The sequence below is a fragment of the Drosophila ananassae genome, chromosome 2L (assembly GCF_017639315.1).
Source record: "Drosophila ananassae strain 14024-0371.13 chromosome 2L, ASM1763931v2, whole genome shotgun sequence".
In the NCBI taxonomy this organism is placed as follows: domain Eukaryota; kingdom Metazoa; phylum Arthropoda; class Insecta; order Diptera; family Drosophilidae; genus Drosophila; species Drosophila ananassae.
In genome coordinates, this window is record NC_057927.1 from 26397563 (window position 1) to 26423125 (window position 25563).

At 46.2% G+C, this 25563-nt stretch overlaps 6 protein-coding genes across 7 annotated transcripts; 4 read left to right on the forward strand and 2 right to left on the reverse strand.

The window, feature by feature from the left end:
• Positions 1-95: 95 nt before the first annotated feature.
• Positions 96-3230, forward strand: LOC6505597 (cilia- and flagella-associated protein 58). Its single transcript, XM_001964587.4, has 4 exons — positions 96-781; positions 842-1459; positions 1519-1835; positions 1895-3230. The coding sequence occupies exons 1-4, from the start codon at positions 219-221 to the stop codon at positions 3169-3171; spliced, it is 2775 nt and encodes a 924-aa protein (XP_001964623.3). The 5' UTR covers positions 96-218; the 3' UTR covers positions 3172-3230.
• Positions 3205-6621, reverse strand: LOC6505921 (cilia- and flagella-associated protein 58). The gene is made up of 7 exons (XM_001964586.4): positions 6458-6621; positions 6188-6407; positions 5837-6126; positions 5330-5778; positions 4964-5280; positions 3949-4910; positions 3205-3889 (listed from the first exon to the last, which is right to left on the reverse strand). The coding sequence occupies exons 1-7, from the start codon at positions 6548-6550 to the stop codon at positions 3620-3622; spliced, it is 2601 nt and encodes an 866-aa protein (XP_001964622.3). The 5' UTR covers positions 6551-6621; the 3' UTR covers positions 3205-3619.
• Positions 6622-6672: 51 nt separating this feature from the next.
• Positions 6673-8486, reverse strand: LOC6505919 (palmitoyltransferase ZDHHC16). Its single transcript, XM_001964584.4, has 6 exons — positions 8343-8486; positions 8131-8278; positions 7765-8074; positions 7499-7710; positions 7116-7441; positions 6673-7063 (listed from the first exon to the last, which is right to left on the reverse strand). Exons 1-6 carry the CDS (start codon positions 8384-8386, stop codon positions 6958-6960), a joined length of 1146 nt encoding a protein of 381 aa, XP_001964620.1. The 5' UTR covers positions 8387-8486; the 3' UTR covers positions 6673-6957.
• Positions 8487-8624: 138 nt separating this feature from the next.
• Positions 8625-10579, forward strand: LOC6505598 (NKAP family protein CG6066). Its single transcript, XM_001964583.4, has one exon. The coding sequence runs from the start codon at positions 8648-8650 to the stop codon at positions 9989-9991; it is 1344 nt and encodes a 447-aa protein (XP_001964619.1). The 5' UTR covers positions 8625-8647; the 3' UTR covers positions 9992-10579.
• Positions 10233-13570, forward strand: LOC6505599 (large neutral amino acids transporter small subunit 1). Its single transcript, XM_001964582.4, has 7 exons — positions 10233-10374; positions 10647-11186; positions 11501-12014; positions 12173-12373; positions 12458-12607; positions 12780-12957; positions 13022-13570. The coding sequence occupies exons 2-7, from the start codon at positions 10732-10734 to the stop codon at positions 13081-13083; spliced, it is 1560 nt and encodes a 519-aa protein (XP_001964618.1). The 5' UTR covers positions 10233-10374; positions 10647-10731; the 3' UTR covers positions 13084-13570.
• A 1942-nt stretch (positions 13571-15512) lies between these two features.
• Positions 15513-25423, forward strand: LOC6505601 (carbonic anhydrase 2). 2 transcript variants are annotated; one of them, XM_001964581.4, is made up of 6 exons: positions 15760-15983; positions 23905-24017; positions 24081-24171; positions 24369-24637; positions 24706-24856; positions 25010-25423. In XM_001964581.4, exons 1-6 carry the CDS (start codon positions 15929-15931, stop codon positions 25264-25266), a joined length of 936 nt encoding a protein of 311 aa, XP_001964617.1. In that variant the 5' UTR covers positions 15760-15928; the 3' UTR covers positions 25267-25423. The 2 variants fall into 2 exon arrangements, with proteins under 2 accessions (XP_032305480.1, XP_001964617.1); XM_032449589.2 differs by lacking the exons at positions 23905-24017; positions 24081-24171; positions 24369-24637; positions 24706-24856; positions 25010-25423 and adding an exon at positions 16947-23885 and having other exon boundaries at positions 15513-15983.
• The last annotated feature ends 140 nt before the right edge of the window (positions 25424-25563 follow it).

A 25563-nucleotide genomic window follows, 5' to 3' on the forward strand; every position in this document is an offset into this window, starting at 1 on the left:
AAATTCAGTTAAAGAAATATATGCAATTTTATGCTTAAATAAACAATGTGTTTGTGTTTCAGGAGCCTTGATTTAAGTTTTAAAATGTTTAATTGTGAATCACATTCATCAGACACTACTCCAACTTGACACTGTTATTGTTTCGTTATTTGTTCCTTTGTTTCTTGGGGATATTTTCCTCCTTTTTCCTTTGAGAGTTGAACCGTTCTGTTGCGAAGATGAAGGGAGCAGTGAAGATCGCAGAATCCACCAAGGAGAAGCACAAGAAGACTAAGGCCAAGTCCAAGCACGGGAAGGGCTCAATAGCCTCGTTCAAGGCTTCCATGTCCAACTCGTCCCTGCTGTCCATCGTCGAGCAGGTCCCGGAGGTGAACGATGCGGCCCAAATGGATCTGTTGCTGGATCTGAACAGTGGCTTCTTCGAGAGCTCGTACCAGTTCGTGCAGGCTTTGTTTGCAAAAAGCTCCTTGCTGGCCGCCAAGTTCAAGTACTACGTGGACATCCTCTCCAGACTCCATAGCCACTATGCCTCCGAGGTGGCTGAGGGCAAGGCCATGCAGAGTAAGATCCAGAATGCGGATGAAAAGCTGCAGCTGGCTCTTCGCACCACAGCCACCTCGGAGGCCATGATGGAGCACTTGCGGGAGTCTCTGGAGGACGCCTGGCGCAGCGAGGATGCGACCAAAAACCGAAAGGAGATGCTGCAGATCCAATTGTTGTCCTACACCAACGAGGATCAGTCGCTCACTAAGTCTAACATCGATGTGGTATCGCCACTGGGGTAAGTTTCTTACATTTCACAAATTGAGGAAGAGACTTAGGCTGAGAGGCACTTGCATAGGTATGAGGGCCACATCCGGAGCCTGGTGTACCGCGAGCGGGATCGACTGGCGGCCGAGCTAAGAGACTATGCCAGGCGGCTGGAGATGAACCGACTCTACTCTGAATCCTTGGAGGGCATAATCGAGGCCAACAAGGAGGCCAATGTCAAGATGCGGCACCAACTGCGAATAATCGAGGTGGAGCAGTACCGAGTGGAGAACGCACACCAGCAGGAGATTATTGCCTACGAGGATAGGATCGTGTCCATGGGCAAGGAAATGGAGACCCTGTTCCACCGTAACCAGGATCTGTCGTACAGGGACAAGCAGCTGGCTGAGCTAAGCAACGCCTACGACGGCCTGAAGCTGCGCTGCGATCGTCTGAGCCGGGAAAATGTGACCCTGTCCCAGGTGAACCACACCAACGAGGAGGAGAGGTTCAAATTGCAGAGCAGCGTGAAGATGCTCGAGCGCTTGAACAACACCCAGCGTCGCACCATAGCAGAGCTGACGGTGGCCAGGAAGCAGGCCGAGCGAGAGATCAAAAAGAAGAACGACGAGACCATGTTCCTGGAACGAAGGTTCTTCCAGTTGTCCAAAAAGAACACGGAACTCCAAAACCAGGCATACCTTAACAAGTAAGTGAAGCTGATTAACCCTTTCCCAGATCCTTAACTCACGAAATGATATCCAAAAGCAATGAAATCAAGGTGCAGGAGAAGAAGATAGTGATTGCCAATTCGAAGCTGGACGATGCCATTCATCAGAGGGACGACATGGTCCGCACCCGGGAGAAGCTCCGAATGGAGATCACCCGCCTGAACGACATGGTCGCTGGGATAAAGCATGAGATGTCCGTGTTGCGCCACCAGATGCAGGACGTCCAGGAAGACCTTCACCGGGCCAACAAGCAGCTCGACGACAAGGAGGCGCAGGTGATCAAGGCCCAGCGCGAGAAGCGGGAGGTGGTTGCGGAGCTGAATGAGGCCTTCAAGAAGATTGATGGCCTGGAGGGTGAGCACGGCTGGCTCCAGTCCTGCCTTCAATTAATCCATCTTCCTTTTTCCGTTTAGAGTCTCTGTCGATTAAGACCGAACGCCTCGAGATAGTCCAGGCGGAGCTGCAGCAGAAGCACATGGACTACATGAACGCCAAGAAGCAGATGGAGATCATCCATTCGGAGAAGGTGATGCTGCTGAAGACGATGGACCTGTGCTCGCGGGATCGCACCACGCTGCAGAACACAATGGCAAAGTTGACCCACCAGATCAACCAGTTGACCAGTACGTTGGCCCTCAACGAAAAGGAGATTTCCACACTCCGCAACCAGATCGAGCAGCTGAACAGGACCACGAAGCAGAAGCAGAACGAGATCCATTCCAAGGAACGCCTGTTGGGCAGCACTCGCGCCGACTTGCGGGAGATGAAGATCCGGGCGGAGCAGTTGCAGCACACCATCGATGCCGACGACCAACGCTTCAAGACGATGTCCTGTGCCGTGGAAGAGCTGAACAAGGAGAAGAGTTTGGTGGGACTGCAGATGGTCAGGCGGAACGATGAACTGCGTCTGCTTAAGGAGCGCGTGTCTATGATGCGGCAAGCCATCAATCGGGGCACCATGCAGTACAACCAGCGCTTGGAGGACATACGGCTGCTCAAGCTCGAGGTGGCCAACGTGCGAATGTCCCACGAATGCATGCAGCGCGAGGTGGGCAAGAAGGGCGCCCTGCGGCGGGATGTGATTAGGCTGGAGCGGATGCTCAACCAAGAGAGGCTGCGGGTGACCGCATATGGGGAGGAGCTGGCCCGTCCCTGTCGCATCCACCGCTGGCGCGTCCTCCTCGGCAAGGATCCGAAGCAGTACGAGCTGCTGCGCAAGGTCCAGACTTTGTTGCGCCGGAATATTAAGCTTTCCCTCGAGCGGGAGAATATGGCCAAGGAGCTGGAGGAATCGAAGCGGCAGTACGAAGGCCTCAAGCGTACTATCAAGCACATGCCCGATCCCAGCGTGCGGGAGAAGCTCTGCGTCCAGCAGCGCATCAACCGCAAACAGAGCCGACGCCTTAAGGCTGCCACTGCGGAGCTGAGGATCAACGAGATCGAGTTGAAGGCCCGTGAACGCCTCATTGACGGATTCCAGGATCAGCTGCGACAAAAAATCCGTGCCAGGGGTAGCGGCGACGGCAAGGATCCTGCAGCCATGGCCATCGACGAGAGGTTCATGGACACCATTTACGACAGCTCCACCTCGAACCATGGCATCAAACTAAAGTACTGCAAGAAGAACATGAACCGGGCCTTAAGCTCTGACAAGGATGTGTATGGCAGCCACCTAAGCGTGAATTCTTAAAGTACATAAATAACCAACTTAACTCTTACATATTTGCATTAAATTTTATTTCCTTAATACACATTTATTTCTTATTTTATCGGTTTACTTTTAGTGCCCTAACAATTATTTGCTCCATGCATAATTTCATAAAAAGCCATGACTTTTTAATTAATGAAATACTGTGTTATATTCATAATTATGATATTTGTTAATTTCATAATCGTAAAAATTTACTTTTTTTTTTATTAATATTTGTATACCCTTGCAGAGGTTATTATAATTTTAGTCAAATGTAAGCAATAAATAGACCTACATTCTATTCTTGCTCCGCATCACTTGAGTCAATATAAGCATGTCCGTCTGTCTGTCCGGGCGATTTTATCCAGTATTTGCGATATATATCCGATACGATATTGTAATATGAAGTTCCACCTAACTGCAAGGGTGTTAGCTTTCCTTTCTGGTTTTAAATTAAATTTCCAGCCATCTTGAAACCCGCCCCCAGAGTTCTTGGGAGTTGAGCTGGAGCTGAGTAGCAATGCATCTGGTCCAGCAACTGCCGCTCCTCGATGAGTTTCTGCTTGTGCTTCTTTTCCTCCAGCAATTGGGTCTTGGTCATGGCCAGATTCACCCGCATCTCCTCCAGTTTCTGCTTCTTAGACTTTTCGTCCGCTTCCCTGGCACTCAACTCGGCTTTAAGGATTTTTAGCTTGCGGTCCTTGGCGGACAGCGTGGCCTATCCATGGGAAACAAATTAATTAAAATATTAAGGATCTCTTCCATTTGAACACCTACCTTGACACTATTTAGCTCCGCCCGAACCTTGTGACTGGGTAGCTTGAGCATGAACTCTCGGAGCGCGGCGTACAACTGCTGAGCTTCGTTCAAAGCTCGTTCCTGCTCCAAAGCTGCCACATTTTGTTGCAGCAACTGCTTGCGCAGGATGGCGATGCGTCCTAGCAGGTCCATTTTCTCCGGATCCTTTCCGCTGAGCAGACGCCAGCGGTGCACATTCATTGGGGTGACCATCTCGTCCTGCAGGGCCCGTGCCTTGATTCGCTCCTGGTTGAGCATTCGGTGCATTTGGAGAAGCTCCTGCCGCAGATCTGCCGCGCTCTCCCGATCCGCCCTCAAAACGTCTCTCTCCGTTCGCAGGTTCTTGATTTCAATGCCCATCAGACGAATATCGTCCTGGGACTGGCTGCACTGCCTCTGGGCTTGGTCGTAGACCGTTTGAAGGTTCGCCAGACTATGCTTTAGCTGGTCATACTCCTCGTTCCGCTTGGTGAGTGCCGCGCTGATCGCGTTCTTCTCATTCATCAGATTGTCCACATCTTTTCGCAGGCGAGTGAGTTTTTGCTCATCTTCCTGGAGGGACTTGGCATGTCGGTCGTTCTCTTTGCGCTTGTCCAGCAGCTCAGCCTTGGTGTGCTGTTGACCCAGCTGGGCGTGTCGGATGTCGTTCCGCATCAGACGACGTTCCTTTTCCATGCGATCTATTTGGAGCTGCAGTTTCGACAGTTCCGCATCCCGGTAGCCAATCTTTCCCTTCAGTTTCTCCACAACCGCCTGTAGGTTGACCAGCTGGTCGCGCAATTTCTGTCGCTCCTCATCGGCCGCCTGGACGTTCCTTTGCAGGGTCTGCCTCTCGTTAGCCAGGACATCGTGTTGTTGCTGGAACTTGGAGCACTTGGTCTCCAAGTCGCTGATTGTGCGCTTCAATTCGATTTCATAGTTTTCCTTCAAATGCACTTCATCTGGGAGGAGAACGGTTTAAATTTAATTTTTAAATATAAATAAAAAGTGTTACTTTGCAAAGCGTCCAGCTTGTCTATCCAATGCTGTATTTCGTCCATTTTTTTGGTTTTCTCCTTCTTCAGTTTGGTGGCATCCTCGTTGAGCTTCTTCAGCTTAATGTCCATGCTGCTGATGGTGTCCTTGAGGGCTCGAACCTCATGCTGCGACTCCTGGTGTTGGGCGCAGCTGTGATCAAGGTGCTGGTGCGTGGTCTGGAGGTCGCGCCTCAAACAGTCCCTCTCCTTGGTTAGATTCTCGTTGTTCTTCTCGAAGTGATGGACTACTCTTCGCATAGATTCCAACTCCTTGTCCTGGGTGCCAAGTTGGGTTCTGCAGGAGTATGAATGAGTTTTCTGAGTTCTGCAATGGATGTACTTACTTTAGTCTTGTGTTCTCCTGTTCCACCTCCCTTTTGGCTTCATCTAGACCCGAATATTTTCGGGCTATTGTCTCCTGGGACTTGGCCAGCTTTCCATTGTCCTGACGCACTTTAATCAACTCATCCTCCCGAACTTTGAGTAAATTTATTCGCTGATTCAGGGCTCTTTTGTTCTTGTCCCTTTCCTGCACCGTGTATTCCAGATCGACGGTAATCTTCGCCAGCTTGTTATTGGTGGCATTGTGCTGGGTGTTTAAGTGCTCCAGATTCGTTTTGAGCGACAGAATCTGTAGATTTTGTCGCACTTTTACTTTGGTCAAGTGCTCGTTGGCGGATTTCATTTGGGAGATTTGCTCCTGGTATCGAGATTCCTCCGATTTCATTGTTGAGAGCTCCTTGGTTAAAGCATCACTTTTCCGTTTCAGGTTAATGGCGTCGCTGGAGGTTTCCTGAATGCAATAAAATTGGGTAGGTAATGGATATGTATGTATATTATTTATGACTCACATCTAGCAGCTTCACCAGCTCTTTGTTCTTGGCCTCCAAACCTTCAATGGTGCTATCCAGTTCGGAGCAGTATGTCCTTTGCAATTGCAGGCGTTTATTGAGGTCATTTATCTCGGCGGTGAGGCGTTCCCGCTCCTTGCCGTCATCTCTCTTGCTCATAGCGATTCGTTTTTCGTTGAGATGGACTATCATCGCCTCGGCTTCGTCCAGCTTCTCCCGAAGACTCAAAACCTCGTCTTGGGCAGACTGTTCACGGATTTGGGCGGCATCCTTTTGCCTCCAAGCGCCCTCTAGTTGGTCGAAAGAATGTTTGTTCACTTTGTACCTAAAGATTCTATTATGAGGCCTCACCTATCACACCACGCAGCTCTTCAATAGTGGCCATGTCCATTTTGCTCACACGAGCCGCATGCTCCAATCGCTCTTCGAGGCCCTCGATCTCCTTTCGCAGCTCCTGGCACCGCTCCTTCTCCATGCGCAGATCGCTCTTGTAGCGGCTGCCACAGATAAGTAACCGCTGGACATTGTCGGCGTTGTTGGGAGTATCCTTTTGCCGCAAGGCTTTAGTGGCCTGGAGGAATTCGGAGGCTTATATGAAATTTGTTGCAATTACCAACTCACCTCGGGTATCTTGTCGCAGAGCTCCTTGTAGAAATCATCATCAAAGTCATCTGGAACCAAAGGCTCATCTTCAGATCCCGACGCCTTCGACATTTTCACTTTTTTGCAAAACTAAAGCTATCTATTGACCAAACTTTCAAGGTTGCAACCTTGTCCTGGCAACAAGTTGCCATACCGGCACAAGTCTCCTTGGGCAACCCCAACAGGTTAGTTTGTTTACTTTTCACGGAATTTATTAAGTAAAAAAGCTTTATTATTTTAGGTCTTAGTCTCTATGGAAACATTATCAGCTCCAACATGCCATGGAATTTGTATGCTAGCTTTTAAAAATATTTAAGTTAATCTCTACGGCTTTAAGTAAACTTTGGAGTGATTTATAAATAAATAAATTACAAAAGTAAAAAATTTAGTTACTTTGAGCTTAGGCTTTAACTTTCATCTTATGATTACATATTTTACTAAATTGACTTTTAGACATCACAAGAGCTTCGATGTTTGGACTACGGCCACTCGTCCTCGAAGGGAGCATCGTGAACCGTGTGGAAACTAAGCCCAGTGCCTTCGGGCTTGTGCCAAGACGGCAGCAGAACAGTTCGCCAAAAGGATCTGCAGATAAATACATTAAAAACAGGAACTTCCTCAAGGATACCAAACTCACCTGCCCCTCACCAAACCCAGAAACAATTTCCAGTTCTTTTTGGTGCCGAAGTTGTAGGGGTTGATGTAAATGCGTTGCTGTTGGAGGAGTCTCTTCCTCTCTGCTTCATTGATGTGAGCTTCCACACTTGTTTCTCCCCGGGTGATGAGCTTGGCGTGCCAGGTGCACAGAGTGCCCAAGGCCATCACCACGGCCACGTTTGTAAAGGCCATGAACCACAGGGCTCTCCGACGACCTGGCGAAGGTGCATCCAGGTCCACCATGGGAGTTGGAAGGTTATGCACGGCTGGTGGCATCATAAAATCATCGTATTCATTCGGATGGGTCTATAGGTATTATTTATTATTACTATTTTGCTAGATTTGACCAACCAAATAAAATACCACTGGAATAATATGCCCACTAAGGTTAAATTTTACCGGCTGCCCTTCTAGAGGCTCCACTTCAGTCCAGTTGTCACCATGGTCCAGCCATAGATATTTATAGCCAATCTCTAGACCAAACAGTATGAGAAACAGGCAACCCATGGTAGTGTACATCATGTATAGGAAAAAATATCGATGGTTTGCATAGCCCACGCAATTGTTCAGCCAAGCTGAAGAGAAGGAATATTACACTACTAGAAAATTCAGTTTTTGAGAATACATACGACAGTGGTGATCCATTTTAAGGATGCAGCGATTGCACACGGAACAGTGATGGGTTCTGGGCGGCTTCGGGGATATACATTTGCCGCACATGCTGACTGCCTCCACCAAAGACACTCCTTCGGGTGGATACCCAGGTGGGGTAATCACGGCCATAATATAATGGAAGACCACATTCAGAAGTAGCCAGTTCCCCACAATGAGCAGGAACACCGTCATGAGCTGGCTTTTGGCCAACCAGAAGGGCAGTCCAATCCAGTAGGCAATGCTCACGACTGAAGTGGTCAAGGCAGCCACTCCCACCACAAAAAACTGAAATGATAACAAGTCAATATTCATCATAGATTAAGGATTTCGTTCAGGATTACCGGTCCCAAGCAGTGGGTGTAGTTGTCCACGAACCAGAATATGGGGGTCAGGCACACATCCGAGGCATAGGAGGAGTTCATGTGGGCATTAAAGGTCAGCGAGTGCCAGCAGTGCTTCATGTAGCTCCACCGCAGCCGGCACATCGATCTGCGACAAAATTATCAAAAAACATAAACATCTATTCCGATTGCCCGTCCTGAAAGTGTCTTACAGCAGCTCCTGGCTGGAGTGCCCTCTCCAGGTAATACGCGCCATTTCCGCTTGGCTTTATCAAACCTTCCCAGATTTTTTCACAACATATTTTATAATACAAATTAGTTTATTTATTTATTTATTTTGTGTGCGGCAGTGGGACCCCTCGCCCAGGAAAAAATTTAAGTCCACAAATCCACACAAAGTCCACAGCATTTCGCCGATGGAAACAGAGTGACCGTATATTGCATCAGCTGTTTATAGCTCAAGCCAGCAAATATTTTGTTTATTTGTGAAATTTATTAATATTGCGCCAAGTTTAGTATGCGTTCACGCAGCAGAAGTCGCAGCCGTCGTCGGCGAAGCAGATCCGATTCAAGGAATCGAAATCGATCGGAAAAAAGGATCAGTACTCGTCAGCGGTCGATTTCCAGAGAGAGGGAACTTCACAAGGCAAGGCCGTCAAGGCGATCGAGGGAAAAGGAATCACCTCCGAGGCGTCAACGCTCCCGCTCGCCCTCTTCCAGTTCAGATAGTTCTGGAAGCGACAGCAGTCCCTCCAGAAGTGGCTCCAGGCGGCGAAAGTCCAGACCTAAATCCGTGCAGCGATGGCCTAATGATAGGTACCACGACAGCAACGACCGACGACAGAATCCTTTTCGAGGGCAGACAGAGAGAAGCTATATCAACGACCCTGCGGAACCGTCTGACAGATCCCACCACAGAGGCAGAGGAGGCGGTGGCCATCATCCCAGGGGCGACTCCAAGCTTGTCATCGCGCGTAGGAACCATAGAGTGAAAATCGCCGAAGAGGGAGTGCCAGATGTCTGGGGCAAGAGTCCCTCTCGGCCAGAGAACGAAGATGTGGAGCTGGTTAAGGGATCCTATATAGGACCCAAGAAAAAGAAAAAGAAGGACAAGGGAAAATCCAAGAAATCCGATAAGAAATCGAAGAAAAAAGGCAAGAAATCTAAAAAGAAAAAGAGCAAAAGGGCGTCCAGCTCTGAGGACTCGTCTAGTTCCAGTTCGAGCAGCGAGGACAGCAGTGATGACACCACCAGCTCCAGTTCTAGCTCGGAAGACGAGTCAGAGACCGAGGAGGAGGATGTGTGGCTAGAGAAAACCGCAGAGGGAATCAGAAAATCCAAAAAGAAGAAATCCTCCAACAGCAAGAAAGACAAAAAGTCCAAAAAGAAGAAAAAGAAGAGAAAGTCGGAAAGGGAAGAAAAAGCCAAGAAGAGTTCCTCGTCCTCCAGCAAGTCGAAAATCAAGAATGGGGCTCCCCATAACGATGAGGATGTGGGTCCGTCTTTGCGTACCGGCGGCAGCCTGAATCAGAAGGACTTTGGCAGGGCTCTGCTGCCTGGAGAAGGTGCCGCCATGGCTGCATACATTGCTGAGGGTAAGAGGATTCCCCGGCGTGGTGAGATTGGACTGACTTCCGACGAAATCGCCAATTTCGAGTCCGTCGGCTATGTGATGAGTGGTAGTAGGCATCGCCGCATGGAGGCTGTGCGTATACGTAAGGAGAACCAGCTGTACTCCGCCGACGAGAAGAGGGCACTGGCCATGTTCAGCAAGGAGGAGCGTCAGAAGCGGGAGAACAAGATCCTATCGCAGTTCAAGGACATGATCCACTCCAAGCTGCAGGCCAAGGACAAAAAGTAAAAAGAAAGTCTGTCTTATTTTAGGCATGATGGCCGCTGATTTAATTTGCATAATAAAATATTGTAAAGATCACGAATAAATGAAACGTCTTTATATTAAAATTTAAAAAAATCAAGTAGTTTTCTTAAAAACCTACTGCTTTAAAAAGTCAAGCACCCTGTATTCCAATATTGGCATTCCAATGACAACTCAAGACTGGTCACACTTCTGAAATGTCCGATAAAACGTGGGGTTGAAAAACCTTTGCCAAATGTGTGCCAATTTTGAAATTGAACCCAAAGATTGCATCATTTGCGGTTACATACATGCCGGGTCTTGTTTTTCTCTAATCATTAGTCAAATTCCATACCACCGAGTGCCATTTTTTAGTTAATTCGCGAATGGTAGGTGCAAAAAAAAGTACCAGCGCGTGAGCGAGACAACAATAGGCGAACAGGCGAGCAAAACAAAGTGCCACTAACCGGCGGTAGATAAGCAGCGTAGCAAGAAGAAGAGCCGTGCCAAACAAACGAATGATAAGCACGCCGAATACAATTGAAAAATACATTAAGACCCAACAAACACACACACAGCCACACAAGAGGAACACACCCACACATTGGCTTCGTTTAATCAATTAACGGGACATCGGCTAAGCGTTCAGTTTTATTTTCAGCCTTAGTTCCAGTTCGTTCCCAACTGTCGCGTGCGAAGATTGTGTCACCGAGAACGGTTCCTGGGCTGAAAATAGAGACTTCACCATGCCCGCCGCCGACGAGTTGCAGTCGCCCACCAGTGAAATGGTTCTCCTGACCCCCAACACAGAAAATCCGCCGCCCAGCCTAGTGGCCGGCGACCATGCCGAGAAGCAGGCAAACGGCCAAGGAGGACGCGAAGGATCTGCGGAGTCAGACAGCAGTCGGGTGGTGATGAAGAAGCAACTGGGCCTGCTGGAGGGTGTGGCCATTATTCTGGGGATTATCTTCGGCTCCGGCATATTCGTTTCGCCCAAAGGCGTCATCCAGGAGGTGGATGCCGTGGGCACCTCTCTGGTCATCTGGGTGCTGTGCGGGCTGCTGTCCATGATTGGGGCTCTGTGCTATGCGGAACTGGGTACCGCCATCCCGAAGTCTGGAGGAGACTACGCCTACATTTTCGAGGCGTACGGATCTTTGCCGGCATTCCTGTACCTCTGGGATGCTATGATGATATTTGTGTAAGTTTTGAAGGGATTATTAAAGCACCATCATTACCATTTGCAGGGTCAAGGCTGTGGACCTGTCCAGATAAGCCATAAATGTCAATAACGATTTTCAAGGCTAAATGGTAGAAACTAAAAACGCTCTTATCGATCTTAATCTGCAGTCTGCGAATATATATTTGTGTTAACGAAAGTTAGTGTTTATTGCTGCTATTTTTGTTATTTGGAATCAGCGATAAGCATTTGTGTAGAGAGACTATCAGTTGGACTTATGTCTGAATGCAGAATGCATAAATTTTCCATTGATTTGTTTGGTTCTTATCTTGCAGACCTACAACCAACGCGATCATGGGCCTCACTTTCGCTTCCTATGTGCTGGAGCCATTTTTTGGCGGCGCCTGCCACATTCCCAAGATAGCTCTGCAGCTCCTGGCCGCCGCCACCATAATATTCCTCACCTACCTGAACTCGTACTACATGAAAATAACCACCAAAATGCAGAATATCATCATGTTCACTAAAATCGCTGCCCTGGTTCTGATTATCATTGTGGGCCTGGTCTGGATGTTGATGGGCAATACGGAGAACTTTAGCCGACCCTTCGAGAGCACTCAGACTGATCCCGGCAAGCTGTCGGTTGCCTTCTACTCCGGCATCTTCTCGTACGCCGGCTGGAACTATTTGAACTTTATGACTGAAGAGCTCCGTGACCCCTACCGCAATCTGCCTCGTGCCATATACATTTCGCTTCCTCTGGTGACAGGAATTTACGTGCTAGCCAACATGGCCTATCTGGCTGTACTCTCGCCTTCCGAGATGATCGCCTCCAATGCCATCGCTGTGGTAAGGATCCATGCTAATCTTTTTATGCAAAAGTATGGCTTGCTCTCAGACAAGCCAGCTTTTTAATCAGAAAAAGTATTGGAAAACATTTGTGTCTGTTTTAATCAAACCAGAACTGCAGCTTGTGAACTATTTTAATTGCTTTAATTTCTTTTCAGACCTTTGGCAATAAAATTCTCGGCGGCTTTGCTTTAATAATACCCGTCATGGTAGCCATCTCTGCCTTTGGCGGCCTCTCCGTCCACATTATGACCTCCTCCCGCATGTGTTTCGTGGGTGCCCGTAACGGCCACATGCCGGCTATTCTGTCGCACATCAGCGTAAAGAGCTACACACCGCTGCCGTCGCTCGTATTTCTGGTGAGTGGACTGCGCCCCTCAATTAACGTACAAAAGATATTATGTAATTAATCCCTAATTGACTTCTTTGCCCCCCGCTCGCAGTGCTTTCTCTCGATTGTGATGCTGGTAGTGAGCGACGTGTATGTGCTGATCACCTATAGCAGCATTGTAGAATCGTTCTTTATAATGCTGTCAGTGTCGGCGGTTCTGTATTTCCGCTACACTCGTCCTTGCATGGAGCGGCCAATTAACGTAAGTTGAGCAATAGTTGATGGAGAGCTGAATACCCTAAGTTTTCTACTATGTTAAGTTATTGCTGTTTGTTATAATATTTATTCAATAATTTACGTTAACCTTTACCGTGCCACACTATCTGAATTCTTCCTATATTTTACGATTATGTTGTATTGTTTTTCTCCGTCAGGTCTCTTTGTGGATCCCCGCCTTGTTTGTTGTCGTATGTGCCTTTCTGGTTGTGGTGCCCATTTATGTGGCGCCCTACGAGGTCGGCATGGGGGTATTAATCACCCTAATTGGCATACCGTTCTACTACGTGGGTGTCGTGTGGCAGAATAAGCCGAAATGGGTGCAGCAGGCGATTGGTGGGTATTCACACCAACCCTCTTTTCTCTGTCTCATACTTAACATACTCATTTTTCTTTATAGACTCGGTGACCTTCACTTGCCAGAAGATGTTTTTGTCTGCCAAGGAGGAGAAGAAGGATTAAACTATATGCACAATCACCAAAAAAGAAAACCAAAAATCACATTGAAAATTACGGAAGTTACCTGCTTACTTCTACTCTCTAAATTTATGTTATCGCTTAGGACTTTTGATGTTCGTCCAATTCAAAGCGAACTGAGGATCCTGAATACCAAAAACACGAAAATAACTACAAAAGCATCACATCGACTTCAAAACTAATTCTTCATGATTATATTTTTTTATACATATTACGAAACATGAAAAAGAACGTTGATCCAACATTTAAATTTTAAAATCATCGAATAGTAGGTTTAGTTTTGTTGAAATCATTTAGATTTAATTTACCAAAGTAACAGTTTGCCAATATTGGCATTTTTTTCATATTTGCCATTTGGAGTGGTTCCTTATTTATTCATTTGTATTATTTTGTTTGGTTGTTTAAAACGTTTTTAACCCATACTTTACCACCTAAGCCTTTGCATTTGTAATAAAGACTTTGTACGTTTAAAGGAGCTTTCTTCAATCTTTTAGGCGCTTCCCGCAAAAGTATGCTAAAATTATTCGCAAAAAGACCACAAACGAAATTTAATTGATAAAATTAAATTGATTGAGCATCAATTGCGGCTCCCTAAGCCTATCCGACAGTATGCCGCCGGTAATCAATTACGACTGATAAGTCATACTACTATTTTTAAGCCATTCATGACGGCAAAGTTGCTATACTGGCCAAAAATAAATCGCCACCGTCGCCAAATCTGACACTTGGAACTTTTGGATACCCGGGGCATGACGCCAGCTCTATATTCGATCACTGATAGAGTATTCCGTGCGGATCTGGACGCGGGCTAGGTGTTTTTAATTGATAAAATTGTAGCGAGTATTCCGGATGCTCGGCACGGATTCCAGGTGCGCCCGTCTATGCAAAACTAGGCTACTTGGTATGCGCCGTATTCGGCGCCTCGTTTAATGTCTTTTTAAGTATTTATATTCACTCGGTACGACTAGTTACCAGATCGCTCGTAAAATTGGCTCAATTTAATACTTTTTATTATAGCCAAATAATTGAGTTATTGCGACTGGTCGAGCATCGCTAATGCCCTGGGTGGCTCCCCGATCTTTGCCTTGTAAACACCGTGAATTGGTGTCGATCTGCGAAGGCAATCTTCGCAATTTCGCAAGTTGGCTCTAAGATCAATAACAGCTTGATTAACTATTGCTAATTGCTGGCACGTGAGTTCCGCTGCAAAATAAAACACCTTTGCTTGATGGACTATTCCATTTTTGTTGATCGATGGGAGCAGTTGACTTAGCTGTTTGATTGATCCGAAAGCGTAATCTAGTACATTATCTAGCAAGTATCTTACTTATACGTTAGTTGGAAAAAAACACGACGCTTCCATAATCAATTGCCTCGATGGACAGAATCATCATTCGTTTCTATTGACAAGGAGTTCCTTTTGAGCCGAGCTGCTCATGTGATAATCATACGATTATATTCAGCCAAAATATTGACACCTTTTTGAGCCATAATTTCGGTGTACAATATCGTGTTCAAACACTTAAATTAGCGGTAGGAAACTCTGTGGTAAGCAGAGCTGAGCAGACCGAATAGAACTGGTAACCAACTTTATGGTACTACTGGTTGAACCGATTTTAATTGGATTGAATTGTTTAAGATTTACTTTTTAGGTAGCATTGTAAATATAATATATTGAAATATATAGCTATTGGGAATATATCCACCATCCTAAGAACTGTTTTTCGTTCTACATTAGTTAAGGAAATAAAAATATTAGGTGTCTATCACAGGTCGTAAATTGAATCCCACTCTAAGCCTTGGCAATGGAATTTCTCTTGTCCGGACAGTTCCGTTCCAACTATCTGAGTTCGTGTGACCACCATAAAGATATAAATAGATATCAGAATGCGCTCGCTCTATATATTTCCCATTCGAACACTCGTCATGTGGATCACGACCGCCCCATACATGTGTAATGACGACGTTACAGATCTCACAAAAAAAAAAACAATGCTCTGATTCTCCAACTCAAAAACTCTGAAACGTGCGAAAATCGCTCAATGAATATGGGTGTTTTGCCTCGATTGCGATCGATCGGCTGTGAGTTCCTCGCATTCAATTAGCGGTTTTCGACATGACGTTTTCGCGATTTGCTGGCTTAGTAACGCCAACTGACTGGGCACAAAACAAACAAATAAATCCCCAAATTGTATGCAAAACAAAATATTATCAAAAATTGATCGAAAGCAGTTACCACTTTGCTGTTTGCCTGAGGTATTAGGTGCGAATTATGACGAGTTTTTCCCCTTAGACTTTGGATCGCGTTGATCGACAGCTTTTCGCCCTTCTACCGTTTTTGGCCGGGCGGTCTGATTGAGATTTAAGGATATTAAGTATACGCCACGTTAAGTATACGCAGCGTGGCGGAGGTGATGGCCGGTTTTCCACCAACTTTGCCACTTCGAATTTAATTTCGCTAAGCGACCCGGCTTAGTGGGGAAGCGTCAAACACTTGCACACCATTTAGTCTGGCCCGAATCCCCCTTCAAATTCCCATCGATCGATCGATCGCGGGCAGTTCGTGCGACTCGCAGGTGATTGCGTGTCGGTGTGAGTGAGTATCTGTGAGTGGTGCACGCGCTTCGGGCGGGGATTTCAGCTTTCGAATTTTCAAGTAGTTCGTTGACTGCCCGCCGAGGAAGTTGTGAAGGTGCTCCGCCATCGAATCGTCCGCGCAGTCTAGAATCCGTCACCCGATCGGAAGGTGCTCACCTCGCTCTAGTCCAGGAGCCTAGAACATAAATTAAACTGACACAGTACAAACCAATCTCCGAAACAATCGCGCACCATGAAATTGGCCATAATCTTCGAGGCTTTGTTTTTGTTCGTCTGCTGGTCGCAAGGTAATTGCTGCAGTTTTCTGTGAAATATTTTGTCAGTCATGTGACTCATCCGTCTCTGTCCAAAGTGTGTCAAAAATACTATGAATCAAAATAGAATTCGATATCTTTTCTGGTTAACTTGCTCTGACTACTTACGAGTGGGTAATTAGTTCTTGAAACTTCATATCTGATAATATTTTATTCTAAATATGGATATAGAGTAATTTTTTCATTAATTAAAGTTGTATACTTATTTCTTACACTTTCTCGTGGTTCTGGATAAAATATTAAAAAACGAGAAAAAATATAAATATTATAACAGAGTAGAAACCGATATATAAAAAAAAATATATGAGCCTTGCTATTTATTTCCTATTGTGCAAAAAAAGAAACCATAACTTCTTGAGCGGCGTGTGACTGGTCGTATCTATTACGAAATGTCAATACCTGATACTGGGGGGATCTTGGCATTAGCAGTCATAAGTAGGCACTTCACGAAACTAATTTTGACCAATTTAATGGGGCTTATTCCACTTGATACTGTCAATTAATACAATTTATTGGCCGCCAATTGATTTAGATGATTTGCTCGAACGGAAGGAAAGTTTTAAGGTATTCTTTATTTGACAGTCATTAGCACTCCGAGCCTTACACAACATGTAAATAGTTCTCTATTTGGTCTCGGATCGATAAATAATATTTGCTCGTTAAGTGGACATCTGTAATCAATACACTGACAGCTCTATTTGTATATTTATTATCCAGAGCTTAAATGAATTTTAATTAGACTGATTACAACAAAAGAAAAATGAATGATACGACAAAATAATATGCTCATAATAGGGGTAGTAGTCTGTGACATAATACCAAATAACCATACCTGACAAACAACTTATTTAAACTAATTTATTATCTAAGACTCTGATAACTGGCCAGAAATAAAATTTAAAATAATATAATTATTAAAAATAATCGTTTAATTAGACTTATCAATCGAACGTGTCGTGCAGACCCGCTCAATGGAAAATCGTGTCATATGATATTGTTGCCGCCGTAACAGAATTTTGATTTAAATTTGAATTGTTTAGAATAAGCACACATATGTAAACTTATCGATAGGTTTAGTAACGGCCAAAAGAAGGAAAAGCGTCGGCCATCGCTATTAGAAAGAAGAAGAGAAATACGGTGAAGTTAACGTGTGGATAAAACACGAAGTTTTTTAGCGCGCTTTTCACATTTTTGTGGCACGCATATGGACTAATAAAGATTATTATTAAGAAATTGTGTGTTTGCTAAAGAAACGTGGGGCCACACGTCCCGGAGACAACATTTCTAAAAAACTTCGAGTTCTAAAAAACTTGGTTCTATAAGACCTCGTTCTGGAAAAACTTCGTTACCTACGGATCAAAGCGTCGGATTCCCAGCAGATAACAGCTAGGTCGAGCTGATCACGTCGATTACAGGAACGAAAGGACTTTGCGGATCAAGGCAGAGGTAAAGGCGTGGCTGCCCTAGAAAGAAAAGCTAGGTAAGCACGCAGATCGAACGAAGAAGCACACGTATACATGCAGACGCGTCAGAACACGCACGCCAGTTAGAGTGGAGCATGAACATAGAAGTGTGCCAAATTTGTGAGAACAAGAACGAGACAGCGTCAGAGAATTGGGTTCAGTGTGACGTTTGCGGAAGGTGGTACCATTTTGAGTGTGCCGGCGTAGAGGACGACATTGAGAGCAAGGACTGGAGTTGCGATTTCTGCCTTGCGGGTTGCAGCCACATAGCACCGTACGGCAGTATGCAAAGATCACCGGTACAGCCTCAAACACGCGAAGACGCAATGGCCACCCCCGAACCGCACGACAAAGCGCTGGCTGTCGATACTCTAATCGATATGGCCGGCAGCGGAGAGAACACACACGCGCAGGAAGGAAATCCGGAAAGGAATAGGAACCAATTGCTTTTAAAGATGCTAGAGGAGAAAAGGCAATCGGAGGCAAAGTTTATAGAAGAAAAGTATAAACTTCTCATGCAGATGAATCCCACTGATGTACCGGAAGCCGGGATGGTTCGAGCTACAGATTCACCAACGAGCAGTCAAATAGCGGCCCGGCAAGCTATACCAAAAGATCTTCCAACATTCAGTGGAGATCCGGAGGAGTGGCCGTTATTTATCAGCACGTTCGAACACAGCACCACAGCAGCTGGATACACCAACGTGGAAAACATGCTACGTCTGCAAAAGTCGCTTAAAGGAAAGGCTCGTGAACTGATTAGGGATAAACTTCTACTTCCGAACCTAGTTCCAGATGTCATCAGCACTCTGAAGATGTTCTTCGGCAGACCAGAGCATATCCTAGAAAGAATGGTGGAAAAGGTGCGAAGACTGGCACCACCCAAAGACAGATTGGAGGCGTTAATAGAGTACGCGCTAGCAGTTCGCAACGTCTGTGCGATTATGGAGGCATGCGATCTGAAGGCACATCTTAACAATCCAATGCTGGTTAAGGAGCTCGTAGATAAGCTTCCCAACCAACACAAGCTAAATTGGGCAATGCAACCTCGCGATGATAGGATAGCAGCAGTTAAAGCATTCAGCGATTGGTTGTACAAGATCGCAGAGGCAGCATCTTCAGTAGTGGCGCCATCGTTTTACAAATCAGGCGCAGTTAACACTCACAACAGTCGCGCAACGCAAGGACAAGCACGATCGAACGCAAGCCAAACGGAAGCAGCTCAGCAGCAAGTTCAATCGGGGTGCGTGGCGTGCGGCGACATCAGTCACCGCCCACCACAATGTCAGGTGTTCTTGAACCTCGACACGCAGCACAGGTGGCAGATAATCACATCGAGTAAAGCATGTTTCTGCTGCCTCAAAGTACATCGCAATAGATGCCGAACCGGAAACTGTGGAATTAACAGATGTACAAGGCGGCACCATGAGCTACTTCACACGGAACAAGGCAGTACACAAAATCTCGTGAGTACGCATCAAGACGACAACTACGGAAGTCAATTCTTTCGCATCATTCCAGTTAAGCTACGCAATGGCAGCAGGATGATCGAAATCTATGCATTCCTAGACGAAGGATCATCCGTGACTTTAGTAGACGCATCTGTATTCCAAAGATTAGGAATACAAGGCCAAGCTGCGCCAATGTGTTTACAGTGGACCGCAGAAACAACTCGAATTGAGAGCGAATCCGTAAAAGCATCAATCCAAATCTCTGAAACCAATTCCGATAGATTTTATTGGTTGAACAACGTCCAGACCGTTCAGAACCTAGCACTGCCAAAACAGACAGTCGAGATGAAAGAACTACGTAGCAGATTCCAGCATCTGAGAGACTTACCGCTAGAGTCCTATTCTGCCCAGCCGACATTGCTAATCGGGTCGAATAATTGGAAGCTAGCAGTCCCTCGCAGGATCCGAGAAGGGAAATGGAACGAACCGATAGCATCGAAGTGTATGCTAGGATGGACCATCCAAGGATCGACGAACCCCCAACGATCTATTGTCATGCATCACTGCGACTGCGATTGGCAGGAGCTTCATGACGATATCAAGAACCATTACAGCCTTGAGACGCTCGTACCACGTAAGCTATATTCAGCCGAAGATAAGCTAGCAGTCAAAATATTAGAGACCACCTGCCAAGAGAAGTCAGGAAAATACGAAGTCCGTTTTCCGTGGCGTGGTGGCATCGACAAACTGCCAGAGAGCCGCGGTAACGCTCTGAAACGCCTTACCTGCATAAAGAAAAAGGTATCTCAGGAACCTGATATGTACGACAAGATTGACGCCCAAGTCAGGAACCTTCTAGACAAAGGATACGCGGTTAAGCTATCCAAGGAGGAAACCTGCCGTGAGAACAGCCGTACGTGGTATCTGCCGATATTCATAGCGCGAAATCCAAATAAGCCGAGTAAGCTAAGACTGGTATGGGATGCAGCCGCGAAGTCACACGGATGTGCACTGAATGACTACTTACTTAAGGGACCAGATTGCCTGAACCCACTCATAGAGGTCTTACTAGCCTTTCGTGTCAACAAGATTGCGATTTGCGGAGACATTGCGGAAATGTTTCACAGGATCAACATCCGTGAGGAGGATATGCACGCGCAACGATTCTTGTGGTATGACAGAAGCAACGATAAAGTAGAAACCTATGTTATGCGGGCTATGACTTTTGGGATCAGTTGCGCACCATTCATCGCTCACTTCGTTCGAGATAAAAATGCAGAAGCCCATCAAGAAGATTTCCCATTAGCCTTAAACGCCATCCAAAAGGCGCACTACGTCGACGACTACATCGATAGCATGAGAAACGAACAGGAGGCCATCCAGACCACCAGACAAGTCATAGAGGTTCATCGAAGAGGCGGATTCGAGATCCGAAACTGGTCTTCTAATTCAAAAGAAGTCCTTAAGAGCTTGCAAAGTAATGGCAATGTTGGTAGCCAAGAACCTGTGGATTTTTGTTCGACTGAAAAGATACTTGGTATGTCCTGGGACCCACATAAGGATGTGTTTAAGTTTCTCTGCAGATTTGCAAGGCTGAAACGCGACGTCCTGGCAGAAAACATAGTCCCGACCAAGCGAGAAGTTCTGCAAGTCCTTATGTCGATCTTCGATCCATTAGGATTCTTGTCGTGCCACACGATTGGGCTGAAAATACTTCTCCAGCGTATATGGCGGCTAAATATCGACTGGGATCAGGAGCTGCCCGAGAAGATTCTGGAAGACTGGCGCCTTTGGAAAACTCTTTTAGGGCAAATCAGGATTTTCGAGGTGCCGAGATGCTTCTCCCCAGACACATCAGATCCACGCCAAACGGAGCTTCACACATTCGTCGACGCCAGCGAGTATGCGTATTCTGCTGTCTGCTACTTGCGTGTAGCAACGGATGCCAAAGTCGACGTCTCTTTGGTGATAGCGAAGTCGAAGGTGGCACCTTTAAAACCACTCTCGATTCCGCGTATGGAGCTGCAGGCAGCAGTTATGGGAGCACGCTTAGCCCACAAGGTGATGGCAACGCGCAACCTGCGAATCGACAACGCCACATACTGGTCAGATTCAAAGACAGTACTGCAGTGGCTAACTATGGACCCCCGTAACTTTCATCAGTTCGTGATGCACAGAGTCGCCGAAATCCTGGAAACAACGCAAGTCGAGCAATGGCGGTGGGTACCCTCGAAGCTGAACGTAGCAGACGGAGCTACAAAGATGACCGATCAAACTCAGCAGAAGACGTGGATAACGGGGCCTGGGTTCCTAAAAGCTGAATCCAGCCATTGGCCAACATCGACAAAGCAGGAGAGCATCATCGATACTTCAGAAATACGGAAGCATGTGATGACAACGTGTGCGAGATCAGCGGTTATGTTCAATGCGCACCATTTCTCGAGCTGGCGGCGGTTGTATAGAGCAGTGGCGATAATATTCCTGTTCGTCGATCGGTTACGAGCGAAATGCGCCAAGCAAGACATGCCAACAGCCACGACGATGGACCATGTGAGGAAAGCGAAAATACTACTTTATAAGCAATCCCAAGCCATCGCCTTCGCCGAAGAGTTGAAAGTGCTATCCGTGGGAGCGACGCTGCGCAAAGGAAACAGATTGGTCGGATTGAACGCATATGTAGACAACGATGGAGTACTGCGGACTAGAGGCAGACTGAACTCAATTGACATAGCTGAAGACGCAATTATACTAGCTCCAGGATGCCGGATAACTAACCTAATAGTGAGGAGCTTTCACGAGAAGTACCATCATCTTGCTCACGAGACTGCAATAAACGACATCAAGGCTTCGTTTTACATCAGCCGCCTCCGAGTGTTGTATAAATCCGTGCGGAGTACATGCCAACGATGCAAGGTTGACAGTGCAGCTCCCAGACCACCCCAGATGGCACCGATTCCGAGAGCGAGAATAGGAAGCTTCCAGAGACCGTTTACTTACACAGGCGTCGATTATTTTGGCCCGTTATTGGTGAACGTCGGCAGGCGCAAAGAGAAGAGATGGGTAGCTCTGTTCACCTGCCTCACGTTGCGCGCGGTGCATTTCGAGATCGCCTATAGTCTGGACACAAGTTCATGCATCATGTGCCTCTCCAATTTTATGGCACTTCGAGGGACTCCGAAGGAAATATTCTCAGACAATGGTACGAACTTCAGAGCCACGGAAAAAGCCGTGCGAGAAGAGCTGAAAAAGATCGAGCACGATAAGATCACCATTAAGTTCGATGGCATAAAGTGGCGATTCAACCCACCAGGAGCACCACACATGGGCGGAGCATGGGAGAGACTCGTCCGTACAACAAAAGGAATTTTGAAAAACATTTGCCCAAGTTACTCCTTCAACGACGAGGGCCTGAGAAACGCCTTGATGGAGGCGCAATTTATCATCAACTCGCGACCGCTCACGTTCGTAAGTCTGGACACTGAGGATGACGCCGCTCTGACCCCGAACCACCTACTGTTGGGGTCAGCGAATGGATACAAGCCACTGCCAAAAGAAGGGATGAATCTGCAGCGTAGATGGATTGAGACTCAGCGCTTCGGGGACCGTTTTTGGCAGCGATGGATTAAAGAGTATGCGCCCGTATTAACCAGGCGCACCAAATGGTTCGAGAAGGTACCTCCCATAACCATTGGGAGCATCGTAGTCATCGTAGATGAGCTTCTACCCAGGAACTTGTGGCTAAAGGGACGAGTGATCGACACAATGAAGGCCAAGGATGGACAAGTTCGACGAGTAACTATAAAGACCCAGCACGGCATTTTGGAAAGACCAGCAACGAAGATAGCGGTTTTGGACGTCGGCTTGGAGGATGGTAACTGACCACGAACCGGGATCAATTACGGGGGAGGGAATGTTGCCGCCGTAACAGAATTTTGATTTAAATTTGAATTGTTTAGAATAAGCACACATATGTAAACTTATCGATAGGTTTAGTAACGGCCAAAAGAAGGAAAAGCGTCGGCCATCGCTATTAGAAAGAAGAAGAGAAATACGGTGAAGTTAACGTGTGGATAAAACACGAAGTTTTTTAGCGCGCTTTTCACATTTTTGTGGCACGCATATGGACTAATAAAGATTATTATTAAGAAATTGTGTGTTTGCTAAAGAAACGTGGGGCCACACGTCCCGGAGACAACAGATATGTTAATGCGGTGCGAGCTTTTCAAATAGAAATTATCACCAATCACATGCGAATTAGTCTTTAACTAAGTATTTCCTTTCGCTTCGCTTTCGTAGATTCCATGGAATTTTCTGCCAGCCTTCAATCGAGGTGGAAAATAATGAAAAGTGTTTGCACTGGCCTTTATCTGAAAGCGTCGATATCTAATTATTATTTCGTATTTGTGCCCTTGACGCACCGAGATTGTGGTGCTTTCCTTAGAGGTCTGTTTACCCAGTTACTTATTTATTTGCCCAGCCATTCACTAAAAAGAAAGAAAAGAAAACAGCTAATATTTGTTTGGTGTCCCATTTATTATGCCTTAATTCACAAGTGCTCGTATATGTCAGAGATAGCCCCGGAGAAGGTCAAGCGAGGGGGTGAAAGACACGGGCACGTGATCGCTCATAGCTCGGGGATACGGGATCCAAGATTGCAGATGACATGGTGCCTTCAAACACTTTAATCAATTTGCTCGATTAAGGACTCAGTGCACATTCCAAAGGAAAATTGATTGCAGTTTGGTTGCGGAAGGTTCTCGAATTAAAAATTTCACATTCGTTATCTATTAGTCGTTTTGATTAACGACAGCTTATTAGCTAGCGATTCACTTTAACGACCGACTGTTTTTCGCTGGAAAAACATTAAGAGGCTTTGTCGAATTAGTTGGTGAAATTATGGACTTGAACCATTTTAGATCATTGCAAAATTCCCTTCAATTTTTTAATACGAGAGACCTTAATTGAATCATTCTCTATCAGCTGTCAGCGGACATGTCTTTGGCTACTCCGAGCCCAATCAACGGCGCTGGGCTCGGCATCATGGTCACTGTGCTGGAAAGACCCAATCTCCTATTGCCATCGCCACCACCCGGGTAGGATTTTTGGCTTAAAATATAACTGCAGGACCAATAATCAGGATAATTTGTTTCTTTTAGACGATACCCGTTCATATGCCGGCGGTGGACATGATTGGCTACCACAATTTGTTGCCTTATCCCCTGAAAATGGTCAACAATGGACACACTGGTGAGTAAGAAGACAGCCAACATACACTAAAATAAAACATTATTATAGTGTTATATTAATTATAATTGTTTAATGGTAATACATGGTCTTTAAAAATGCTGATCTCACACTCAACAAAAAAACAACAATTTTTATTTTGGGAACTTTGTCCTGTTTTTTGCCCTGTTTTCCTAATCCTAATCAATTGCCTATTACAGTTTCCATCGGCATCCCTAAGGTCAACGTGAGCGAAGTGGGAGAGGACTTTCTGCCCTACATCCGGGGCGCCAAACTGCCTGGGGAGTTCGAAGTGGAGGGCCTGCACTTCCATTGGGGCGACAAGAACAACCGGGGATCAGAGCATGTCATCAACGACATCCGCTACACCATGGAGATGCACATTGTGCACCGCAACAAGAAGTATGCCACCATCGGCGAGGCTCTCAATCATCCTGATGGCGCCGCTGTCCTGGGCTTCTTCTTCAATGTGAGTTTGGGGGCTGGGTCAGTAAATCACGAATGTTTTGTGAACACCATTTTGTGTTCTCCGCTTAGCTGGATGAGGATGAGGGTCAAGGCCTGGTTACCATTAACCGCCATTTGCATCTGATAGCCGATGCCAACCAGGAGGCTATCCTGAATGTAACCTTCTCGTTGTCTTCACTGATTTCCGGCGTGGATGTGGACAAGTTCTATACCTATAAGGGTAAGTGCATTCCCTCCCAAGAGGGAGCGTCATCTTATCATTAGTATGCAATGTATGCGTTTATAAGTCTATCGGCTGACAGGGAACTCGTGTCTACAAGCGATCTCTATCGATGATGTCACTCACTCAATCACATACCTATTTCCCTCACAGGTTCCCTGACCACTCCGCCCTGCTCTGAGGCCGTCACCTGGATCTTGTTCCCCGATCCCATTCCCATTTCACCCAAGCAAATCTCCCGCTTCCGCCAGTTGTCGGATGTCCAGGATGGTGCGCTGGTGGATAACTTCCGGAGTCTGCAGCCAGTGGGAAATCGAAGGATCTTCGTCCGGACCGGTCATGTGCGTCACACTTCGATCTCGGCCCTGAAGCACGAGACTGATTATCTCAAGTTAGACTGGTTCTATTAAACTCGAACAGGCAACCGGATGTGGAGCAGTGTGCCATCCCATATTAGGATACCTCTTAATTAAGCATTTATTAAGTAAAACTAACTAGTCTAACCATTATCGGTATAATAAATAAAAAAAAAAACAAAAAATTAACTTCGAGCAGAATCGAATCTTATATACTCCTGTTAAGACGTTTAACTTAAAATGTATGTTGAAAAAGAGGAAGGATAGGAATTGGCAGGACCAATACATAATTATCTATCTCTCAACCTTTTTATACCTTTCCACTCATAACTGATATTTATTATATCGTTA